This window comes from Delphinus delphis, chromosome 14 (genome assembly GCF_949987515.2).
Source record: "Delphinus delphis chromosome 14, mDelDel1.2, whole genome shotgun sequence".
Classification (NCBI taxonomy): Eukaryota; Metazoa; Chordata; class Mammalia; order Artiodactyla; family Delphinidae; genus Delphinus; species Delphinus delphis.
This window is the reverse complement of record NC_082696.1, coordinates 7,560,046-7,586,312: the sequence shown is the minus strand read 5'-3', so window position 1 is coordinate 7,586,312 and position 26,267 is coordinate 7,560,046. Positions and strand designations below refer to the sequence as shown.

General features: G+C 42.2%; 1 protein-coding gene across 5 annotated transcripts in view; it reads left to right on the top strand.

Annotated features, from left to right (window-relative positions):
- SLC22A3 (solute carrier family 22 member 3) overlaps positions 1–26,267 on the top strand; it is an 88,237-nt gene that overhangs the window by 45,394 nt on the left and 16,576 nt on the right. For all 5 annotated transcript variants that reach the window (XM_060029682.1, XM_060029681.1, XM_060029683.1 and 2 more), the window contains exons 5-7: positions 159–276; positions 25,208–25,305; positions 25,425–25,639. In XM_060029682.1, coding sequence (XP_059885665.1) covers positions 159–276; positions 25,208–25,305; positions 25,425–25,639 — 431 coding nt within the window. The remainder of the gene's footprint in view (positions 1–158; positions 277–25,207; positions 25,306–25,424; positions 25,640–26,267) is intronic.

Here is a 26,267-nt window from a genome sequence, read left to right as displayed (position 1 = left end):
CAAAGATAATCTATGTTTCAGAGAGCCAGTTCTAAGCTCTCAGAATCTCCAAAACATGTATCTGATCGCAAGATCCATTTCAATAGAGAAATTCAAGTCATAAACTTTTAAGTTTTGAGATACGCAGGCATAACTCAAAAAAGACTTCTTCTCACCAGGGTGGTTCCTGAATCTCCCCGTTGGCTGATTACTCGGAAGAAAGGAGATAAAGCATTAAAAATTCTGAGGAGCATTGCGAAATGCAATGGGAAATATCTCTCGCCAAATTACTCGGAGGTAATCTTGCATATTACTAGTAACAAGTATTGTTAAAGTGGGTGAATTAATGTCACTTATGCACATATTATCAAATATATGACTAATCATTTTTAGTTTGACTTTAAAAAAACCTTGGGAAGAATCATATGGTGTATTAAAGAAAAAATAATTGCAAAGTTGTAATAGCATTATAATTGAGGTGAATTGGTCATTTAGTCCATATTTTAATAGTTGCACCAAGTTACTTGAATTACTATACTTGAATCACCTACTATAGGCCCCATAGTAATTAATCATTCATTCATCTTAATTGGACAAACTATAAATCTTTTCTTGACATTCAATTTAAGTCTAAAGATTTGTCTTTAAATTTAGTCTTGGAAGTATTATCTCTGCCGACCAGAGCTTGGGCAGTAATGTAATAATTCAACCTTTAGACTTAGACAGGCTGAATAATCTGCCCTCCCTCCCTCCCTTCCTCCCTTCTTTCCTTCCTTCCTCCAGCAAAGGCTTTTTGGGTGCCTCTGTGTCACTGCATTAAGAGAAAAGGGGGCTGTGTATTAAAAGCTCATTCTTGTCTTTTCAAAGATTTGATATGCAGCCGAAGACATATGCATGTATTTGAAGCAACGCCTGAATAATTAGAGAATAACATATAAAAAAGATATGATTTTTGCTTTAGCTGCAAAGACTAAGTGAATGCAGAATAACAAAGGATTATTATAAAAGGAATATTTAAGAATAATTTTTTTAAATTTATTAAATTTATTTATTTTTGGCTGAGTTGGGTCTTCGTTGCTGTGCGCGGGTTTCTCTAGTTGCGGCGAACAGGGCTACTCTTTGTTGCAGTGCCCGGGCTTCTCATTGCAGTGGCTTCTCTTGTTGTGGAGCACAGGCTCTAGGCACGCAGGCTTCAGTAGTTGTGGCATGTGGGCTCAGTAGTTGTGGCTCGCAGGCTCTAGAGCACAGGCTCAGTAGTTGTGGCACATGGGCTTAGTTGCTCCGCAACATGTGGGATCTTCCCAGACCAGGGATCGAACCTGTGTCCCCTGCATTGGCAGGCCGATTCTTAACCACCGCAACACCAGGGAAGTCCATAAGAGGAATTTTTAAATGTTTAATATTAATATTGCTAACATTGTTTTCTTTTGTAGCATTCAGTTTGTCTTGCTAGAAACGTTCTGATAAAAATGGGTTTGTGGGTTGTATTGTCAACTCCCCAGCTTCCTAGCTCCCCAGAACCTGGTCGGTTATTTTCGGATTTCTACCTTCTTCTTTCACTCTTACATTAAGCGACAAGCAGTAGGCTCTGTGTATACAAAGGTTTCAACTGACCAGTTGTCACTGTTGGAAGTAGATTAATGATTTACCTTGAGGTTTACAGGTCATAAAATATATGGTAAAGATAAAACGTGATCTGTTCCAACCATGAAGACTAGTTGATCCTTGTCATTCTTTGACTGAGAACATTTGAGCTGTGCTTCTAGGGAAAATAACATCCCACTGCCCTCTCAGCTTGCTCTGGTCACACGAGCCATTGGTCTGCACAGCTGGATCAAATGAATGATAATTTGTACTCAGTTTTAATGGCCAAATGAGTATTTTTGCTATTCGTTCATCAGTATCCTGAAGACATTGCAGGTAGTCCCAGAGCTAAGCATGTGTAAGATCTAAATCAAGGTTTTAAGAGTGTAGAAAACATAGTGTGTGCTGATGGCTTATGAAAGAAGATGTTGCATTAACCATGCACATTGTGTGTTACCATGCGTGTTGCTGAGATGCCAGAGGATGATTCCCCAAATAGCTGCTATTCCACATCCTATGAGTGTCCGGTCCGACACCCACTGACCCGCTTCGAATTCATGAGCAGGATAGAGATCGTTTCAGCAGGGAAGTACTTAAATGCTCTACATCGTTGTGACTGTAAATGATCGGGAACTATGGATCCGATGGCTTCCAAGACACTTGAACTCTAGTTTTTAGCAGTTAGATGATCTCCATTTGAAAGTCAGGTTTGATCAGACTTCGGTTTCTCCAGGACTTCAGTTGCTCTAGGATCCTAGCTACCGCTGTGGGCGTACGATCCTAGTGATAGGTGTTGTGATAGGTTGATGAGCCTCTTCAGTCTTTTTTTAATCTATAGGTTTTCTTTTTCTAGCAACTTTTTCTAGCAACTTCGGTGGAGAATGCTACGGGGTTTTCTCTCTGTTGAGTTTTCTGAAGTCTAAATTTCACTGATTACATCTCTTCGGATCCTTTAACGTGACCCTCTGTCTTGTATTCCCTGTGATGGAATACAGCTAAATATAACTAAATTGGTAGTTAGATCTAGAGTTAAGCAAGTTCAGGTTTGTCATTTTGGGCAAGACTACTTCATAAGTGGCTTTGTACATTTCCATTAAGAGACACATCTCCAGCCTTTAAAAATTGTACAACCTAAGTAGAAAGGCAAAGTATTGTCTTTAAAAAGAGAAAGAATTTTAAAACGTAACGACGTTTAAAACACCTTGCTAATAGCTGAATTCAGTCAAATTATAGGCCAAACCATAGTTTTCTATTTCAGAGATATTAATGTTTCCACGAAGCATGGTAATGTGCGAAATCCCTCTTTCAATGCTCAGAAATACTGGTGGGTAGTGCAGGCATTTGACTTGAACTCAGCACCAGCACCAAGGCAGGATCCTATTATGGTTTTGGGGGTAATGCTATCAATTACTCCTCTTTTGGCAACTCAAGGAACTATTGCCCATGTCAACAGTAGGACCACCAGGAAACCTTACGGTTCCACAGTCACCTCACACCTTCAGAAACCCTCCATTGCCTTAGCTGGTATCCCTGCTCTCTGGATATAATAACATCAAGGCACCCATGCCCAAGGCTGGTTGCCCAGTGCTCTCCTTACACTTTTCACGGAACCTCTCTTTGGTAAATCCTGACTTTTGGAAGAAGTTATTACCATGTAAATGACCTCGTCCCCCAAGACCTCTCCAATTCCCACCTCATCCTAGGGGTGCACATCCTAGGCTGCAGTGAAGCTAGAATGAATTAGAAAGAATCTGCTTGGTAGCAAAGCGGCCCTAGGAGATCTGGCAGGTCTACCCTCCTCTCATCACAATAGCCTCAGCTACCTCCCCACACCAGCCTGTTCCATCGCTGACACCAGAGGTGCTGCTCTATTTTAGACCCAAGAAGCAGAAGCGGTGGTGGGGTACCAGTTCAGAGCAGAAGCTGTAGAGGCATCACGAGTTTCTGACAGCTCTTTTGCTCTTTCCTTCTGCTACAAGAACAGCACATCCCAAACTGGAGCTGTTCCTTCAGCGTGGGTCCAGAATGAGAAGAGCTACAACTCGGAACAGAGCTATAGCAGCTGACCTACAGCTGAGACGTGGAATGTGGCCAAGAAATCATTGTTTCCCCTGTAAACTACAGTCTGCTAAATGTGTCTCAGTAAGCTACAGAGATTTGAGGGTGTTTGTTTTTGCAGCCAAAGCTAACTAATGTAGCTGATAGTAATAGTACTGGTTCAGGTGCCAAAGTAGGGTTTGGTGATCCAACACATTTTTTGCTATCTAGATGACACTGGATTGTGGTAGATTAGATTATTGTTTGAAATAGTCACATCTTCCCCCTCGTTTCCAATGCATGAAGGTACTTCCTGGCTCCGTTGATGCGGGGCAGAGCAATGTAACCTGCTCTGGTCTCATGATGGCTGAAGTGTACGGCCTGCCCTTCGACTTCGGGCTTGGCCGTTCGGGTTGCTCTGGCGAATGGTAGGTGACCAGATGTGATGCAGTAGAGTCATGAAACGTGCTTGGGCTTGATCTCTGGGCTTCAGCCAGCACTGTGAGAAGAATAGTTCCAGGTTCTCCTACTGACCACATAGAAGGCTAAGAGACATTTGGAGGAAAGCTGCTCTAGCAAAGTCTCCCCAAACCTAGATCAGCAGTCTCCCAGCCAGCCCGCAAACGTGTGAGCTCAGTGAATGCTTATTATTTTATGCCACTATGCTTGTTACAGAGCACTATTTATCAAAAGTCAACTGATATCCTGATTAAATAGCCATCGTCACTTACTGACCTGGATTCTACAACTACATAGGTAGTAACTCTGGCAGCAGTTTTGGTTTCATTTTTTTAAAAAAGGATTTTAAAGACGTCTCTCTCCCCCTCTTGTCTTCGTGTGGGATATGCTCATGGAAAATAGTAGGCTACAACTCTAGTTAACAAAGAGGCTCTGATACTACCGAACTGAATATGTCCGTATTCGTTGGCGATATTGTTATGCTCTGTTGACTCAAAAACCTATAAGGCTTGATTGTAATTTCCTTACTTGTATGATATGCTTATATAGTTCATTGTTCAGAGCTAATCACAGTTTATTGAAATGTCAGTAGTAGATGTTACACTGATAGTCATTCATGCATAAACACACTCATGGGCAGTTCCCATGGTGACGTGTTTGGGTGACATCAAGAACTGAGACTTGAGCTTTCTGATCGCAAAGGGAACATCATCACTATAAATGATCCCACTCTGATATAGTTCCAAGATTGGATATATTAAAACCTCATTAAAAAGTGTCAGGCTAATTTTTAGGTTACCTTAGTTACCAGAGAGACTTCCAACTCTTAACAGCTGCCGTGTTTCCTATATTTTAATGAACCGTCACAGAAGCATCAGTATTGCTCCAGAGAGGGACTTTCCAGCTTTGGGAATGCCTGTTTCTGACATTTGCTTTCCAAAGGGGATTTTTATAAACATAATTTTTGTTCTTCCGAAAGAGAAACCACACCATGATTCTGGCTGTCATGAAGCCCATGTGAGTTGTGTGGTATTTTCGTCCAGCTGTGCTGTCTTTGTTAGTTTTCGTGTTTAATTATTATCTCAGACTTGAAACTTAAAAACCCTCCCATAGAATTCATTTCAAAAGATCCAGAGAAAGTAATTTAGGCCCAAGCAGTGACCGTGTCAAGAGTGGGAAAGGTGTGAGTCTAGAAAATAGTAAAAGACAATGGGGAAAAAAGTCTCTGGAAACTTGTACATTACTTGCCCTTAACAGAAGCAAATCTTCATTCTTCGACTTCACACAGAATAAATGATTCCTGTTCTACCAGCAAAGCCGTCATCCTTCACATGACGTGTTAAAATGATTACTGTAATATGCCGCCACCTAAGCTTTAATTTAGAATATTCTTGAATGCATAAAAAAAGCCAGGGCGCTTCATATGCTAAACATAAAATGGACCTTTGGAGCTGAGAAATAATTTAATAGTACTCTAGTGAAATCCATTTTTGGAAATAGCCTGGGTTCTATAAATGGGCTATATTTCAATTCTAATTAGTTCCCATGTCTTTAACTTTGTGAAAATAACACAATATTGCATGAATAGGGAAAAATGTTTATGCTACCATTTAAAAAGCCATAAAAACAGCAGTGAAGGACTGTTGAATCCAGAGCGAGTTCCTTTCCCAAGCTGGGTGATTAAATAGTAAGTCTCTTCCACTAAAGGAAATTTGGCCTAAAATCTTCCAGGTCAGCGGGCTCTCATTTCACCTGTACAAATCTTGAGGGAGAGTGGTCCAGAGCATCATGTGGCTTTAACTGAGCTAGAAATCCAAGTGTCTTATCCCTTAAAGAAGGAGATTACAGCCGTGGAGAGGGCAAGGCAGATATTCAGAGCAGCTCCTCAAAGAGCAGCATCTTGAGTGAGGAACCCTGGGAGACAGGCCTTCTCTCCCCTTCCCTGAAATTGACCTTCCAGAGTCCCTCCTGAAATAACTGGGCTATATGCTCTTGCCACGGTCTTAAGGCTTGAGAAGTATACATCGGAACTGTGAAAGAAAAGCACTCAGCATCATTGTTACGTAAATATAAATAAATATATATGTAGATATAGTGATACCAGTCAGTCCTGGTGTCTGATGACATCTTTCTAACAAGTAATTGGATCTACAGAACCCAGGACAACTAATGGACTCAGATGGTGACCAGTAGGGTGACCAGTTGTCCTTGTTTGCCCAGGACCGGGAGGATTTCTAGGATACTGAAGTCGCAAAGCGAAATCTAAAGAAAGTCTCAGGCAAATGGGGGTGACTAGGTCAGTCCTCCCCTTCCCAGCTATGCTTAGAGAAGGATACCAAAGATGTACATTCTCTGGCTTCAAAAGCCCCTCCCAGCCCACTGGGACCCTGATCCCTATGAGGAGACAGTGGGATGCCTGGCCTGACTAGAGGATGGGACCTGGGATTTCCCGATGTCAGATGCAAGCTGCCGGGGCCCCCAGGTGGCTGCCAGGCTTCCTCTTTCTTCCTCAATCCCTAATTCTTTAAAAAAAAACCACACACACACAAAAAAAACACAAAAAACTTTTACAGCCTTTATTTGAAGGTCTAACATGAAGTGATATTCCTTTGAAAAAACCACACACTTTATTGACGTATGATTGACATGCAGAAAGCGGTACATATTTCATGTATACAACTTGCTCAGTCCCCTGTTTCTACTATAGTTCTTAACCTGGACTTGAACCCTAGTTGTTCGACTGGGGCCCTGGCCCCCTGCTTACTTTCTGCCTGTTCTTTCTGTCAAAAGTGGGGTCCCACTGCTGATGTCTTTACTCATCTGTTGTCATAGAGTTAGATGTTGCCCCTTCTGATAACTGCTGCCTGATCTTTCTGGAGACTGCAGCTGCTGAGAACCCGTCCTCCAGGTGGGGCCCACACGGGACAGCAGTGCTGGCCCACAGGAGACCCAGGTGTCCCCTCCCCCCACTGGCCTCTCTTGGTGTACATTCTTGGTCCAGACACAGAGCCAAAGCACCTCCATTCACCTGGCCTGCTCTCCCTAAAGCTGAGATTCCAGCAAACACCTAGGCAAAATGATGTTGGATTATGACACAAGGGGAAGAGTTCCAAGCTCTATATAGTGACATTTAGAGCCATGTCAACTCCTCATTCATTAGTTACAGAATCTGGGAACAATGGACTCCTCCCTTTTTCCATCTCAAAGGCTGATCCTTGCCCTTCAGAACAACAGCCCTCCTGTTTGAGCCCCAGCACCCCTGTGGTGATGCAGAGAAGCATTTGCCTTTTTCTGGCCTAGCCCAGGCCCCGGTGGCATTACGAAGAAAACTAATTAAAATATAAAACAAAATGAATAAGCCACACAGGCTTATTTTATTCTGTTAATATTGATTGCTCTTTTTTGTGAGAATTGTGAAAATGCCTACTTCAGTTATTTTAATTCTGGGTCTCGCTAATAGAATAAAAAGTGAGTTTGCTTTTGCTCTTGCCTTTTGAACACTTGCCAAGAGAATGGCCCTCTAACACCATCTTTGAAATCTTCATATTCTATCGTGTGAGAGAGGAAGATAGCAGCCTTTTCCAGTGTTTTGTTCCTGTGCCACTTGGCCCACGCTTGTGTTTTTGGCAAAAGCAGTCTCTGCAAATCCAAATTGCTGTGCTTGCCTACTGTGAATAAATGAGAAAATACTAGCTCTTTGGGAAAGTGTTCCTTGCTGTGGAGGCCATGATGGGTGCAACTTCCAGAACCCTGCGCATCCAACTCCCTGGCAGGATTTCCCGGGCATTATTCCTAATCCAGAGCTGCTGTTGCTATGACAGCGCTGCTTGCTAGATCTCCAGTCCATTAGGAAAACTGCCTTTTTTCAAGAAATAATCCTAAGAAAAGAGATGCAGCCTGGGTGAAATCATTTAAATTCTCCAGGGCTGGGCTTCCCTGGTGGCGCAGTGGTTGGGAGTCCGCCTGCCGATGCAGGGGACACGGGTTCGTGCCCCGGTCCGGGAAGATCCCACGTGCCGCGGAGCGGCTGGGCCCGTGAGCCATGGCCGCTGAGCCTGCGCGTCCGGAGCCTGTGCTCCACAACGGGAGAGGCCACAACAGTGAGAGGCCCGCGTACTGCAAAAAAAAAAAAAAATTCTCCAGGGCTAGGTTGATTGTTGGAGTATGCAGACATGCTCCTTTGATGTAGATAAACATGAGAAAATTGTGCTAAATAGTAACAGAGAAAACACACTGGGATCTATTCGCTTCCATCCCTAGAGGTTCCCCCCAGGTAGATGGTATAAAGGTATCAGGTGCTAGATTTTCAAGGGCTAAATCTTCCCTTCCCTGGAAAAAATAAAAATTAAGATCCGTCTAACAGATGGCTGGATGAAGAACAGCCAGGTTGTGTTGCAGTAGCAACACTTCCTCACGTGGGTGCAGATATGAACGGGACCAAGCCCATGCAATCCAAGGATGGCTAGATTTCTTGGTTTAGAACAAGTAACGTGGGTCTGTGCTGTTTTCGTTTTTCTTTGAATCTGGCACTATTGGAGGGAAGTATAACTGAATGTACAGAAAGGGGACCTGATGGAGAGGAAGCCTTCCTTCTTCAAATAGTGAAGGTACCTTTCTTAAGGTGACTGAATAAAGGAAGCTTTAGAGTGAAGAATCCTTATATCCTTCCCAGGAAAAGGACTTAGGGAACGTTGGGGGAAATGGCCTGAACCAAGGACACTCTTAGGCTAGAAAAGTAGATCTTTGTTACCATCCCTAGGAATGGGCATGGAGGGGGACCAAAGAGGAACGTTCTGGCTAACACACTCCTGCCTCGCAGCACCTGTGACCTCAGCCCCAGAGTCGATGGAAGAATCATGTGGTAGTCTGTCCCGGGGGGGCCACTGATCCTTGGGGACCATCAAGTTACTGCCAAAGTCCACAAACCATTTGCAGCCAAGTCTTGTCTGTAGAATGAATGAATACATCTTGGATACATGTATACTATTATTTCAGATGAAGGTAGATGGCCGTTGTGATGAATAATGACTAAGGAACTGAAAGGCGTTAAGTTCATAGCAAATCTGTGTTATGTTGTCGTCTCAATGAACAGAATTAAAAGCACAATTCCTATCATGTGCCAGAAGTTCTCATACTCAATTAGGACAAGAGTCAGTGATCAGTGAGCACAAACAGGATTAGTTTCCACCAGCTGGACAGCTGTTCCCTGAGCTCTCAGAGTTCAAGTTATATGACGTTCTCAGAAAAAGCTGAAGGACTCCACAGAGTCTCGATAAACAGAATTCTCGACAACTTCCGAGATTTGTTCAGTTTTTTAAAATTCAATAAAATAAACTCAAGTTCATTATTTTCTGCTCTTTCACTGACCTTAAGGACAAGTTCTTCCTCCGAAGTAGCGAGAGTTGAGCAACTTGGTGTACAATTGTCTTACTGTGTCTCAATGGTGGGTCCTCGTTTTCTTTCTTGTTCAGGTTTCAGAGCCAACACACCACTAACAGTTTAGATCTTGAGGAAGGCTTACTGAATGAATACTCAGCACGATTATTTCTATGGCCCCAAGAACGAGAGAGATTAAGTACTTGCCGCATGTGTTGATCACTAGTGGAGTCTCCAGGCTTAAATACTTCTCTTTGAAACCTGACGCGGACAAATCTTACCAAAGACAATTCAAGTATTCACTCTGCAATTCATAACCGTTAACATGCTGTATTTATACAGGCTGATCTAAAATTAGCAGGGGACAGATTGGATGGCAAGTGAGTGAAACATGGGCTCCATGCCATGTAGTGTCCTTCCCACAGTTCTGTAAACTATGTGGTACACTTGGTTGTCTAAAAACAACCGGCCTGTAAAGTTCAAGTTGATTATTAGTTACTGCATTGAAAATATTTTTCACCTGGCACACTGAATCAGGGAATATTTTATTTGGTCACCACATGTTTAGAAAAACCATTTAAATGTAATTGACATGAGGTTGTCCCACAAACGGACACACACCGTAGCAGGAATTCATCTTCATTTGTTCACCCATTTATTCAGCAAATAGTTACAGAGCACTGGGTTCAAAACATCTAGTTTTAAACAACCTCTGTGCAATAGTCACTTTCAAAAATGCCTCCCAACAGGCATTCAAGGTGCCTTACATTTTCTCTAATTCTCTATGGTTGGTCTTATTTCTTGTTTTTTTTTTTTTGAGCTGTTTTCAGGTCCCCCCTCTGATAGTTCCTTACCTATTCAAATATACTCAGTTTCATCATATAGATAAGTTTAATACAACTAAATATAAATATTTCCTCTCATTTAAGGCTGAAGAACAGCTTAAATCTCAAGTGTGGAGTTTGGAAACCGTATCAGTGTGTTTTAATTTTGATGGCATTGTCTGCAGAAGGGTATTCTAATTGGGTCTCAGTTAGTACATCTGTTAAGGCTGGAAACTCACCTATGTGTTTCTTGGAATATAATAAAGCAAGTCACATTTCAAAGTTAGAGTAGAGAGTGAATGCAGGATAACATTAATACACGTCACTGTGGTCCAGAGTGAAGCCATGAGACTGAACAGGCTTCACTATCAAAAACCTCCAGAGTCAGAATTCCAGGCATGGTGTGTACCACCCACTCGTGGCTTGCACTTAAAAGCATCTCATCCCTCTCTGTAGTTCTGCCTGAACAATAAAGTACATGCCAATGAACAATAAGTAACTGTATGCAGAAAAATATTTTGTAAATCAAGAAATAGAGAAGGGAGAAGCTTGCAAATTCTAGAACTCACCAAGGACTACGATATATATTGGGGTGCGTGTCAACTGCTCTTTTAGCTGTTCAGCTGTACTTGACTTTCTTTGGAAAATTTCTCAGCTTTCCCCAATGCACGTACATAAACATGAAACTAAGGGCTTTCTGAGGTGCAGAAGTAAGGCAAAATTTGAATAGTTGGCAAGCCTGGAAGCACTGAAAGCAGAGGAAGTTCCAAGCTGACCTCTAAGTAGCTCTGTAGCAGGTGGTTTGGGTGACCGTCATTTTTCTTTGAGCGCAGAGTTGAGTTAAGCCTGTCTCTCTGCGCGCGGTACAGTCATCGTTGGGCTGTGCAGGCCCCTCTCCTGTTTGGTCGATTTGATTTTCCCTTCCTCCACTCTCCCCACTCTGCCCTCAACAGGTCCCCAATTGAATGTGCTTGATGTATGCCCTTTGATGTTGATGTGTCCTTATAAACCAGAGCTTGTGGTATGTGTGGGTTTAGGTGACATACATGGCGTTGTGCTGCCCTAGATCTTGTCTCATTTCTTACCTTTTCATGGAGCAATGTTTTAAAGGTCTCCCTGTGTTGCCCACACGTGAGTGCTGCGTGGTTTTCGTCAGTACCTTCTGCTGTATTTGACATCTCCGTCCTCCAAACCTGGGCTGCCTCCAGTCATCCTGATAAATGTTTCCATACATGTCCCCTTTGTTTATCCATTCTCTATATAATAGTTTGCGTCTGCTAGTTCCAAACTCCTAACCCATCCCTCCTAACCCCTGCCCCTTGGCAACCACAGTTCTGTTCTCTATGTCTGTGAGTCTGTTTCTGTTTCGTAGATAAGTTTGTTTGTGTCATATTTTAGATTCCACATATAATGATAGCATATGGTATTTGTCTTTCTCTGTCTGACTTACTTCACTTAGTATGATCATCTCTAGGTCCATCCATGTTGCTGCAAATGGCATCATTTCATTCTTTTTTTCAGCTGAGTCATATTCCATTGCATATATATACCACATCTTCTTTATCCATTTGTCTGTCGATGGACACTTAGGTTGCTTCCGTGTCTTGGCTATTGTAAATAGTGCTGTTAGGAACATTGGGGTGCATGTATCTTTTTGAATTAGAGTTTTCTTTGAACATATACCCAGGAGTGGGATTGCTGGATCTTATGGCAACTCTATTTTTAGTTTTTGAGGAACCTCCATACTGTTCTCCATGGTGGCTGTATCAATTTACATTCCCACCAACAGTGTAGGAGGGTTCCCTTTTCTCATACATGTCCCTTTGGACATTTGAGAGGTTTCCCGTGGAGTATAATGCCTAGAAGTGGAACGACCGGGTCCTGGGTTGCATGCAAGTTTAGTGCCCTAAATAATGCCGCATTGCTTTCTGTGTACACCCATTGAGTGTCCTGTTTGCCCATGTACACATTTGGTACTTTCCAATTTTCTAATTTGGCCAGCCTGCTGAGTGTTTTAGGTTGCACGTCTCTGGTTACCAGTGAGGCTCAGCACATCTTCGTGCGTATTGCTTTGTTATTTGTGTTTCTCCTCTGTGGATTGCCTTGCCGTATCCTTGCCCACGTGTATGGAATTTTCTGGATTTGTTGGACTTATTGCATTGGATTTGTCCCCTTCTATTTATAGGATTGCCTTTTATACTCTAAACTTTACCCTGTTGTTGGTTTTAGACATTGCGAGTATGCTTCCCTCAATGTTTTAGCTACCCATTAACTTTGCCTATTTTTTGTTTCATTGACCAAAAATTCTTAAATCCTTAAATGATTTGATACGGTCAGATCAGTGTGTTTTCACCTATTGATTGTTTTCTGGGTTTTGTTTAAGAAATCTTCTGTACCCAAATAGGAGAATGTACAGACATTCTCCTATTAGCTTATGGCTCCGTCACATTCAGGCCTGAATCCACCTGCCCTGCTCCCTCAATGCCACTGTGAAGCAGGGATCCACCTTTATTGGTCTCAGTACTGAGCTGGTTTTCTGAGCACCAGCTAATAAGCGAAGCATCATTTATTAAGTTCCCATTTCTGAGTCTAAATTAGTTTACAGCCTAAAACCTGTCTACTATTTTTAAGGAACCCAACAACTCGTAACTTATATATGTGCTCCTGGGCTTCAGATCGGGGCTAAGATGCAGGCGCCTTGCCAGTGTTATCAATGAATGTCCCACACCTGTGAAGCTCCATGTGGCTGGAGATACGTGAACCAGATCACTTAGACCTCAGATTCATATACAACCAGCAGACAATCATGTTCACGCTCTTGGCCTTAAAAGATTGATACGTGATAACATGTTTGTTAGCAAATGCCCACATATCAATACTTATCCTCTAAAACACACTTTCTGATTCTGGACTTCGCTATCTAACTGCCCATCACTGAAATGAAGGAGAAATACTCTTCAAAGCCGGAACATCAGTCATGCAAAAGCAGAAGGGGTATAATGTCCCCCCAAGATACTCAAGTATTTCTTCAAAAAATGAGGATTGTCTCTGGGAGAATGATGCCTGCTCTGCATACCTCTCAAAAGGAGGTGACAGGGTATGAACATACTTCATCAGTGTAGAACGAGATCATGATTTTCAGACCCACCAACACCTTCATTAAGTGTACTTGGGGGCTCAAATGGGACTTGTTAACTGTTCCCTTCCCTGGGCAGTGGCGTAAGCTCTTAGTCACAAGCTTTCAATGGGACAGCAGGTCTACCCAGGGCTCCCTCTGCTTCTGTGTTAGTTTTATGATTTATTTCAGTGATAAACTAATTAGTGCCTGTTGATTGAAAAAGCAGTAGAAATAATCCTCATTCCTTTTTAGGAGTTTTAAAGGTGGATTTTATCAAAAAGACTTATTATTTATAAGAAGCAAACAAAATTTCATGAAAATTGCCATTTCCCCAAATTTAAGTTGAAGTCTTAGTTTAATTACTTCAAAATAGAAATATAATACTTAGCATAATAAATTCCTATGAAGAAGAGGGTATAGACCAGAGGGCTTTTTTGTAAACTTGAGAAATCTATGGACTCTTTATCATTCAGGATAAGCCAGGTGTGCATGTAACAAACACTCCCCAGATCTCTGGAGATTAAAACCACAAAAGAGAGACTTCCCTGGAGGCGCAGTGGTTAAGAATCCGCCTGCCAATGCAGGGGACACAGGTTCAAGCCCTGGTCCGGGAAGATCCCACGTGCCACGGTGCAACTAACCCCGGGCACCACAACTACTGAGCCTGCGCTCTAGAGCCCATGAGCCAGGTCTACTGAGCCCATGTGCCACAACTACTAAAGCCCGTGTGCCTAGAGCCTGTGCCCTGCAACAAGAGAAGCCACCGCAATGAGAAGCTCGCGCACTGCAACGAAGAGTAGCCCCCCGCTGGCCACAACTAGAGAAAGCCGGGGTAGCAATGAAGCCTGACGCAGCCAAAAAAATAAATAAGTAAATAAAATTTTAAAAATAAATAAAACCCACAGAAGATTAACTCCTGTCTGTGCCACGTGGATTCACTGGGGCCTCCTCTCCTTGTCACAGAGTCCTCACTCTTTAATCCAGGCTGTCCTAGCAGCCACTGCCTGGACCATCGCAGAAAAGGGGGAGTTCTAGAGGGTCTTGCTTCAGCAATTAAATGCTCACAACTCCTTGGCACATCTGGGGAGGGGGCCCCACTCAATCACGCAGGACCAAGCACTGCAATCCTATCACGTCCCTGTGATGGGCTGGGGAGGGAGGAGAGGAAACAAAAACATTTTTGGCAAACAGCGCTCGTGAGATGAGCACCACCATAGATCTCTTTTAAAAGAAAAACAAAATTAAGAATACAGAATTCAGTTTGAGAAACACTGACTTAGGAAGATACATGCTTTTGAATGCAAATGATTACTACAAAGTAACTTTCGCCTTCACAACTGGTTAAAAAAAATACTTTGGTCAAAGTGTAAACACAATTTCAAAAGTTCTTACTGAAAAATAGGAACTATGACGACCCATTTCTCAGAGAAACCACGGCTTAGGGGCATTGTGAGAGCAGAAAGAAGATGGTACCCAAGGCACCACAACTCTAGGAGCACATGTTAAATAGAGGACAAGGAAGGGCGGCCAGGCCTCTCCTCAGTCACAGCCAGCAGGCAGGGCCAGCTCAGCACAGGGATTTAGAGAAAACACCCTGAAAAGATGCCTGTGAACCTAGCTGATGGCGAACACCAGAGAGGACGCCAGGACCACTGCCGGCTTGCTGAGAGGCTGGTAAGAGCTGGACGAAGGCAAACAGGAGAGGGAGCCAGTCCCGGAGAAGAAGACCCACAGGAATGCAGGAGAGCTGACCCAACCCGCGGGCGCTCTGAGAATACCAACCTGGACTCGCCCTGTCACCACGGCTGGGAGCGCTTGTGCGATGGAGCTGATGTCGCCCTGGGTCGGCCTGGCTGTCGTTGGCCTGCATGGAAAGGGCTGGCAACCAGAGACAGGGTGGTAGTGCCTCCTGCTCCAGGCCCAGGCAGAAAGACACCTGCCAAGAGTCCTACTGGGCGAAGTTGCACTTTGGCTGGAATCCTGCAAACACCTGAAGCCCTGGAAAAGCTAGGAAAAGAAATGATGATAAGAATGCGGATGGGTGGAGATGTGGTTTGGCTTTTATTTGTGACACAGCAGATGATTTGTTTATTTCACACTAGCTTTCTCCTCTCTAGAAAAATCCTTGGCTAACTAGTTACTTACAGATACTCAATTTACCTATTTAGAACTAAAAATTTGTGTATCTAGACATGTTCGTGTGGTTTAAGACACTGGACATTCTTCTTTTAAATTTATAATTCTTGGAGTTTTTTATTGAGATAAAATGACATAATATTAGTTATAGGTGTACAACATAATAATTTGGTGTTTGGTGTATTGCAAAGTGATCACCGCAGTGAGTCTAGTTAAGACCATCACCATACATGCTTAATAAATTTTTTTCTTGTGATGAGAACTTTGAAGATTTGGTCATGTAGCAACTTTCAGATATGCAGTACGGTATAATTAACTATAGTCATCAGACTGTACATAGTATCCCCTTATTTTTTTGGACATCCTTTATCATTTGATATTTAGAACTTTTCTGTTTCAGCAGCAATCAGTGACATTTATTGGTGCCACTGGGGAGTTCAGTGACATGTTTAATCCCATCCACTCACATCAGATTTTGGTGTCCGACCCCTGCCAAGTTCTGAGTCTTTAGGATTAGAGTCTTAGAGCTGAGAATGCCATCTGTTTCTCCCTCTCTCTGTCATGTGCTTTAACACCTCTCCTCCCCCAAATCCTCGCAGATTTGTTTTTAAGAAATGAAGCAGTGTTCCACCATGTGACCCACAGCTGCAAGCCATCAACCTTTGCTGATGTTAAGGCTGCACTTTGGATCCCTGGGGAACTCTAGAAAGATGCACTTTTGCTGTTCCAGGGAGCGAGCCCAGTCGTGGGATGGGAGGGGGACTCCCTCCCGGGCCAGACGCAATCTCTCGGAATAAGTATCTCCTCAGCAGAGCATCCTCACGAAAGAGCTGGCTGAGCCCGAAGTCCAATACAGGGACCACCAGCCACATGTGGCAGTGGAGCCCTGAAATGTGTGGTCTACACGGAGGTGTGATGTGAGAGCTGCACCGTGGATTTCCAAGATTGAGTGTGATGTAAACACATCAACTATCTCATCAGTAATTTCACATTGATTACATGTTGAAATGATTGTACTGGGGATAGATCGGATCAAATGCAACATAGTCTTAAAATTAATTTTGCCTCTTTTTACCTTTTTAATGTTGCTACTAGAAAATTTAAACTGACGTAGATGACCCTACAGTTTTATTGGACAGCGCTGGTCTAAGTGTCTGGAATTTGGTTTTAACTATTTTAATAAGCGTCGAATACTGATTATCATTTTGATTATGAGCTTTGCTTTACCATATGAACTCTGTATGGTGAATACTTTATCTACTCTTGTTTTAAAGTATAATGAGGTTTTTAAGATTTTTCAAGCCACTGTGGGTAATTTCGCAGATTCTCTTTTATGTTTGCCAGGCAGCATTATTGCCACCTAGAAGCCGGCCAGTGTTCTATGACGTTAAACATTTACTCCTGGACCTTCTGGTTCTGGCCTTCATCTGACTGATGGGGGTGTCCGTGAGGCAGCGGCGGCGGCGGGGATTGGTGTACCACAGCAGTCACCGTGCACTTCCCCCTGGCCTCACCCAAGCTCTCCAGCTCCTGATGCTTCTAGAAACGACCTATATAGGTGGTTGAACTTTGAGCACAACTCCTGGTCCTCCAAATCAGTGAACGCCGAATCCTCAAGTCATATTTTGTTCACACAGACTTCTTAGAGGGTAAAAGGTTCTAGAGAACAAAGCATGTTGGGAATTTGTGACAACACTTACTAAGTCAGTGTTAGGTTCAAGAAGAGATGAATTCCCCTTCTCATCAGTGGCTTCGCCTTTCCTTGTGAAATATGACAACTGTTGAAAAATCCACCCACTGAGATCAAGCAGGTGAAACTGCAAGGCTGGAAATGCAGCCACCTGACGCTGTTCCCTCCCCTGCCGGCGCCAGACCCTACTGATCAGCTGGGTTCTTCCACCTAAACCCGGGGGACTCATGTTCCATCTTGGCCAAGAAGAATAAATGCTAGGAGTCAGCAGGTGAGGCAGGACTTCGTGGACCATCTGGGCTTCTCACCCGAGTCTCCAGGGAAGTTGTTAATATGCAGATTCTGATCTGAGGTAGGGCATCTTTAACAAGCTCCCTGGTGACCACACTGTGGACTCATGGACCACACTTTGAGCAACAGGGTTCTCCAAGCGTCATTTACTTGTGTTCACATTTGTGAGAAATTACCCTGTCTAAGGCCTGGGAGATCAACAGTGCCAGGTGAACATTAAATATACCTGGTAAACTTAAGAAAATCTAATAAAAAAGAAATCCATTCCTTTTTTTAAAAAAGGCACAATGACAGTTGTCTTTACAAGGGGATACATGTAGGAGTACCTTGAAAAGAATCTCCCCACCTAGTGCATTGTAGTATAAGGTACAGTTTACTAACTGAAAAGATTCTTGAAAGTGCCAAGTGAGTTATCGTCTGGAAGTAAAATATCCCTGAAATGTTGTAAAAATAATATTAGTGTCAACCGCCTCCATTTCTGAGCACTCACTGTGCGCCAGGCGTATGTATTGCTGACCTTAAACAAAATTAACGGTCATTGTTATTTAGCAAAAGTGAGTTTACTCGGGAATAGCAGAGGAATCACATTTTGGGACACGCAAACTATGGCAATGCATAGCCCAGTCTGAGGAGACAAAGGGAAGGTTAGCTTTAATTAGGTTCTGGGAAGAAATCGGGGAGGGGCATTTTGAACAAAAGTTCATTGGAGGATGAGAGTTTGGGGTTGTGACAGTTTCACGTCGGTGGCATTGACAGGCAGTTTGCTGTTACTGAGGACGGTGGAAATCTTTCACCCTCTGCTATGTAAGTTGAGGTGAGGTGTATGTGCCATTCATATGCTACTGATGAGAGTTTAAATAATGCGTGGGTAAGAAAATGTTCCGACTAAAATACAACAGCTCTAGCTTGACCCTGGCTGGTCGTCTCTCTCTTTTTTAAAAAAATTATTTTGTATTGAAGTGTAGTTGCTGTACAATGTCGTGTTAGTTTCAGGTGTACAGCAAAGTGATTCAGTTTTACATACACATGTACCTTTTTGTTTTCAGATTCTTTGCTCTTATAAGTTATTACAAAATAGTGAGTATAGTTCCCTGTGCTCTACAGTAGGTCCTTGTTGGTTATCTATTTTATATACATAGTAGTGTATATATGTTAATCCCAATCTCCTAATTTATCCCTCCCTGCCTTTCCCCTTGGGTAACAAGAAGTTTGTTTCTTGACCAGAAACCAATCCCATGTCAGGAGAGCTCTGAACACCATATTTATAACATTGTTATTTACAATGTCTTTCTCTTTCTTGGCAATTTAAATTAAAATGTCAACTTCAAAAAGTGTTTCAGAAAGGCACCAGAAAGAATTGTAAATAGAGCTGAACTAATCAAAAAAAGATGACTAAAGTATGCTTTCAACATCACTGTTGATGTAAAACAAAAGTCTTGGCAGAATTAAAAGACACTTAAGAGTCAAATAGAGCAAATAGCCATTAGTTCAGTAAATGAGTGTCGGGGCACCAGCGTGTACAGTTTACCTGTGAGCAACCCCTTTTTCAACGAGTGTCATTACTAGGTAACAAGACTCCAAACAGACAGATGTTGCCAGGAGCATTTCCCATCTTCCTTTGCTCCTAATGAAAGCAGGCAGACACCACTTAGATGGATAAATGTGTGACAAAATACAATGCCAAGCTAGATACGAAAGATAACATTCTGCATGGTTCCATTTATGTGAAATTCTAGAAAGGCAAACTGTAATGACAAAACGGAGATGAGGGTTTGCCAGGGGCCAAAGCTGGGGGCAGGGAATTGACTGCAGAGAGACAGGAGGAAACTTTTGGGGGCGATGGAGATATTCCACATCACGATGGCAGCGGTGGTTATATGACTCCACATTTGCCAAAATTCATTGAAATGTAACTTAAAATTGCTGAATTCTACTGGACATAAATTATATTTCAGTAAAGCAAATTTAAAAATCTATCTATCTATAATAACCTGACATAGCATTTCTATTCTTTTGTATCTGACTCAGGCTATGCAAAATCTGGTAACGCTTTGGCAATAGAAAAGAAGCATGATTTAATTTAAAAATATAGAGCTAGAAGTTGTTGTAAAAGAATAAGAGCTGCAACAGTTACTACACACGAGTTGCCAAGACTTTCCTGGATGAATTCCATCCAAGATACGGCTTTTAGTCTCTCAAGGTCTTTGGACACCCAGAAAGTGGGTCATCTTTCAGAATATCTGCGTCACTGTAGAGAGCGTGTTAGTAAATCAAAGACCAGCTGGATTTGTTCTTAAACTGGCAAAATACTTGCTTGGAAGCACTATTAATCCTTTCATTTACTGAATGGGGAAAATTGGTTTTATGGTCTCGATTACCTTCAGTTGCTATCAACACTTCATATTCTGTTGGTGTAGGATATATACTAGGCATTGAACTTGTGCTTAGGAAAAGCAGAGATCATGTGACTGCTTGATTCTAATAAATGTTAAAAGTTTGAAATTAAGACTAATACTAAATATGTTTATGGAGTAAATTTGAGTAGTGAAACAATTATTTTCATTCTTTAATGCAAAATTATTTTGCCTAAAGTATTCAGTTGTTATGCAAAAGCATTGTTCTGGACTGAATTCTCCAGATAATTCTGCTTTTGACAACAAGTAACAGAAAACCAACCTACATGGGCTTAGACAGTGAGCACAGCTCCAGGCTCCTGGATCTGGGATTCTAGAGATAGAACAGCATCCAGAGTTGTTTAGACCTTGGTCTCCACACTGAGCCATGGTTTCCTCCCCTCCTCCACCCTCCACTCGGCTTCTCTCCTGGGGGTAGGATGGCTGCTAAGATCTATTTGAGCCCACTCTTTCCTCATTAATTCCCTGAGGGGAGAGAGAGAAGATTCCTCGGATGCCTCTGTCTTAAAGGCAATGAAGCACTTTCCCAGAAGCCCTTTTTCTCATTGGTTCAAATTCGGTCACATGTCTATCCCTCATTGGTTCAGAATGGGTCATGTGCCCAGTCACTGACATAAAGGATAGAATTACCCTCAGATGATCAGACATCCGCCTACAATTGGACACAGAGTCAGCTTCCCTGACAACACGAATTGATGAAGTATGTGTGTGTGTGTGTGGGGGGATGGTGTAGTGGGGGGGTTCTACTAAGAAAAAGAAAGGGAGAGTGATACTGAGTCAACGACAAAAAAAGGTGCATAATGTCTAATTTAAATCCATTGCTTTAAAAGTGAGTTATCTTTTCTTGCTGCAAAAGTAATGTAGGTTTAAATTTTAATTTTTTTTAATAATGAAATATTTTCTATACCCCTATTACCCAGATTCAACGGTTAACTTTTGCTGAGTGTACTTAGGATATCCTTTCTTTCTTTTTTTTTTTAAGATGTTGGGGGTAGGAGTTTATTAATTACTTAATTAATTTTTGCTGTGTTGGGTCTTCGTTTCTGTGCCAGGGCTTTCTCTAGTTGTGGCAAGCGGGGGCCACTCTTCATTGTGGTGCGCGGGCCTCTCACTATCGTGGCCTCTCTTGTTGCGGAGCACAGGCTCCAGACGCGCAGGCTCAGTAGTCATGGCTCACGGGTCTAGTTGCTCCACGGCATGTGGGATCCTCCCAGACCAAGGCTCGAATCCGTCTCCCCTGCATTAGCAGGCAGATTCTCAACCACTGCGCCACCAGGGAAGCCCCAAATTTTAATTTTAAGAGAATATTTATAGCCCAAAAGAAGAAAGTAAAAACCACCTTAATCCCACTATCTCTGAGAACCATTAATGATATGATACAAGCATACTTTTAAACAATAAAATAAATATTACACTCTGCAGACACAGTACAGCATAATGGTGAGCAATACAGACTCAGGTAGCAACTTCCTGGTTCAACTACTCCTTGTCTGTCTTTGTTGGGTTAACTACTTAGCTTTCCTGTGCCTAAACTTCTTCTTCCCTGTAATGGAAATAACAGTACCTGTATAAGTTCGTCCAGCACTAACCCTCTAGTTCAGAGGTTGGCAGTCTACCGCCTGCAGGCCAGACCTGGCTTGCTGCCTGTTCTGTAAATAAAATTTTATTGGAATCCAGCCACAGCCATCCATTTATATATCCACTTATGGCTGCTTTCACAGAGCAGTGGCACAGTTAAGTAGTTGCAGCAGAGACCTGATAGCTCACACAACCAAAAGTACTTACTATCTGGCCCTTTGCAGAAAAAGTTTGCTGGGTTAGACCATCAGAGCTCTATGGTCTTGTCAAAATTTAACATGTCATAATTCTGTGGTCATGTAGTAACTTAACTAGCCTGGAGACCTGCTCAGGAAAAAGTGACATCTACATCTTAGAAAGAGTTAAGAACCATGAAGAGCTGAAAAATCTACAAAGGTGTTTAAGTGTCAAATTATCTATCTGAATTGACTAGAGATCTTGAAATATGTGAAGTTTGAGTTCCCTTAAACTCTGGGATGTTGACGTTGGATGGACCAGAATGAAAGTAATTTGTTCAGTCTTATCTAAGACATACGAGTCATGGCTATAGGCAGAAAATAAGAAGATTGAAGAGGAAATAAAAGAGAGTCCATAATAAATTGTTTTGAATATTGCTTTTGAAAAGAAAGGATCGTCCCTATCTGTGTGCTCTGAGTGAACAGTGATGTACATGTGTGTACGTGAGCAGAGCTGTCGGCTCTCCCTGGAGAGAAGAGAACAGTCTGAGATGAACATGACCCGGGTCTAAGTTGTGGAAAAACCCTAAGTGAAAAGATGAGAATCACTAGAATAAGTGATACATTCATGGAGGAAAATGGCTCTCATATGATGAGTGGTTTTAATCTTGAATTTAAAGGTCCTCAAAATCTAAATTATTTTAATCAAGGCCAACTTTTCCATAAAACAGTGTTTTAACTAAAGATTAAATACTTGGTCAAGTGCATAATATCCTTCTTTAAAATTATACAGAAGTCACCGTCAACCACAAAGAGATTTTCTGGAATAAAAAGCTTTTTATACAGTCAGCAATGCAGTGAGAGGATTAAGAACAGAGGCTCTCCATCAACTTCCTCGATTTCAAATCCTAGCTTAGCCACCTTCCTTCTAATGAATCCTTAGTGTCTTAAGCCTTGTTTTTCTTGTCTATAAAATAGGATCAATAAAAGTACTAACTTTAGAGAGTCTTGATGAGAATTAAATGAAATAATTCATGTCAAGTACTTAGCCCAGAATCTAAGAAATATTGCACACTCCATAGAAGTTAGCCATTTTAATGTGGGCAATATATAGAAACTAATTGTGAAAAACATTTTGATGACCTACCATGTAATAATATACAGTCATCCCTTGGTATCTGTGGAATATTGGTTCCACAACCCTCTGCAGGTACCAAAATCCTCGGATGCTCAAGGCCCTTCCATAGAATGGGTCTCAGTTGATGCTCTGTATCCACATGTTCTGCATCCACAGCTTCAACCAGTCACAGGTCCTACGGTTGGTTGAATCCACAGATGCAAAACCTGTGGGTGTGAAGAGCCAACTGTATTGTGATATACTAAGTTCTTTCACTTACGGTATTTCTGCTTTATTTTTGGAGCAGCAAAGGTGAAGGTAGGGGTCTTAGAGTTTCGAGGATTAGCTCAGGGAACATTTTAATAAGGATTGTATTAGTGATAGTACAGGTCGACTTGCTGCTGAAACACCGCAAAAATACGGTGACAAAAAAGAGAAAAGTTTCTTTTTCTTTAACATGCCCACCCAGCGTTGAGTAGCCCGGCGCTTAAGGCAGCTCTGTTCCATGAGGTCCTCTAGGACCCAGGTTCCATTTATCTTGTTTCTCCATCTTCGCCTGCAATAGGGTGTGTAATCAAAGCCGTTTCACCAGCATTGTCTTCTTCCATCCTTCAGGAAGGGAAGGCGGTGAATGAAGAGCAAGCCATTTCCTTTTTAAAGGATGGGGCACAGAGCTTGTACACGTGGCTTCTGCTCCCACCTCATTGCTGAGATCTTAGTCACTGGGCCACCCGTGGTTGAAAGAGAGGCTAGAAGATATGACTTTAGCTAGGCTGCCATGCCCCCAACTAAAATTCCATGGGTTCTGTTATCAAAAGGGAGAGGAAAAGAATGGATGGTGGAATCAATTAGCAGTTTTCCACTGGCGTTGCTATGGTAACTACTAATATTGCTTCATTGATCCCTAGATACTGTTAATTTTGAGACACATCATCATTTTATGCAACACTCAGTAAGAAAAACCATGCTATTGAAACTGGGCACATTGCTTTCTTATCAGCCGAGTTGTAGGACACGTCCTAATTTTGAGATTTTTCAGCTGTGAAGAGTGTGTGTCTTGGTATAGAAGAAATACAGTACTGGAAAGACTTAGGAAAAGAAAGTGATCTAAAGACATCCATTTTGCAGTCTTCTTCTGTGTGTGTGCCTTTCCTTGGGGCAAGCCTAGGCAGCAGATATGCAGCTTTGGTTGACCTGTTGAGCGTAATGTTTAGAACAGGTGATTGACAAGGTATTGTACTATCCGCGTGAATTTAAGTCAAATTCCTATGACTGCTGGTAGAGGGACTTTTGACTCAAAGTCTTGGGGAAAAGTTGCCTAGATTTTCAGTCATTCTGGACCGGATCTGGAGTTGAGTAAACAGACAGTGAGGGTCCTGTTTTTGCTAGCCAGGGTTCTCACTTAACAGAAGGACAAAGACCGAGGGCTATAGTCTGAGGGAACAGACGTGGCCATGGCATTTGACTTCCTGTCGCAACATTCAGTCATCACCCAAACACTGGCTGAACACCAAGCACTTTGCTTGGTGCCCTCCAAGACCTCCAGAGCTCATGCAGGGAGAAAAATAAGTAGACCCGTAAAGGCATGCAGTTGCGTATGGGCTATGATAGAAGTCTGGTAAGTAGAGGCACAGACTGGGGATCGTCAGTTCCCAAGACCTCCCAGTGGCAGGGAAATCAGGACTGGGGAGGTGTAAGGACTCTTCAAGCAGAAGTAACAGAATATGCAAGTGCATGGAAACGTGAAGCAGTGGTCACTTCAAGGGGACTGAGTTATGATCCCTTTGGCACACAGGACTAGAAGCAGTGGGTATGTCCCGCTTTGTTTCCCTTACAGTGCCTTATACATAGGAGGCAAACAGCAATATTGGTTTAATCGAATTAAAGAAAAGACCAACTTCTTGGATGGCCAAATAGAGCCGAGCTGAATTTTCCTGGATCAAAAAGATGCCGGATTCCAGTAAATGGACAGAAGCAAAAAGATACCTTTGGTGCCACGCTTGTTCGGGAACTTACCGTTATTCTAGCTTATTTGGCAACTTAAGGTTTGAGGATTTAATGGATAAAGGAACTTGTTTGGAATTGCTCTCACCAGTCTTATGCTTATTTTCTCCAATTTAATAAATGCACAAGTGTATTGTACTTTAGAACACACCTTTCATCCTTGTTTACTCAGCGCATATAGTACTGCTGGTATTACCGTAAGAATAGATTCTCAATGCAGCAAGTACATCTTTGTGAATTTGACCTCTTACAAAGGCTAGAGAATCAAACTTCTTATTCTCAGGTTTTAAGATGTAATAACGAAAGACCCTGGTCTGTTCAGTAAGATCATCTGGTAGCTTTGAATCTGGTCAATGACAAATCTATAATATGCAGATGTCTCTTGCTGTATATTGCTACTGAAATCTGCTTCTATCTTATATAGATCACTGTTACAGATGAGGAAGTTAGTAATCCATCCTTTTTAGATCTGGTGAGAACTCCCCAAATGAGGAAGTGCACACTTATACTTATGTTTGCTTGGTAAGTTTGACTTGTGATGGATTCAAAAGCTTGTGTCAAATTTACAATGCATCCCGTCCTTCAGATCAGGTTGAAGTTATCTCTTACTTGTTCTCCCTTGTCTTTCAATGTTGCTCCAGGTTCACAAGTGCTGTGGTTTATCAAGGACTTGTCATGCGCCTGGGAATTACAGGAGGCAACCTCTATATCGACTTTTTCATCTCGGGAGTTGTGGAACTGCCAGGAGCCCTCTTGATCTTACTAACCATTGAGCGTTTTGGTCGGCGCCTACCCTTTGCGGCAAGCAATATAGTGGCAGGGGTGGCATGTCTTGTCACCGCGTTCTTACCAGAAGGTAATCGTCCCCTAAGTCTGTTTGGCAGCCAAGAACTTGAAAAAAATCTTAAAATAATCAAGAATGGAGAACTTGCCTTTAGAAAATGGACCATAGCATCAAAATCGTAGTGCCAGTCGTGCTCTAGTGATGTCACTCTGTTTTCTGCCTAACCAGCCTAACTACTTTGAGTATAAAAGATTGGTTCTGTAGATTTTTCTGTTTTCTCCATTTCTCAGTTCATTTATGGATGAAATAGACGTGAGAAATCTAGCTTGGAGTGATGTAGTTTACTTTTTAAAAAATTTTAATTGAAGTATAGTTGATGGACAATACTATAAGTTTCAGGTGTACAATATAGTGATTCATAATTTTTAAAGGTTATACTCCATCTATAGTTATTATAAAACACTGGCTGTATTCCCTGTGTTGTAGAATGTATCCTTGTAGATTATTTTATACCTAATAGTTTGTACCTCTTAATCCCCTACCCCTATGTTGCCCCTCCCCGCTTCCTCTCCCCAGGGGTAACCCACTAGTTTGTTCTCTATATCTGTGAGTCTGCCTCTTTTTTGTTACGTTCACTAGTTTTTTGTATTTTTTAGATTCCACAGATAAGTGATATCATATTTCATTTAGTATAATGCCC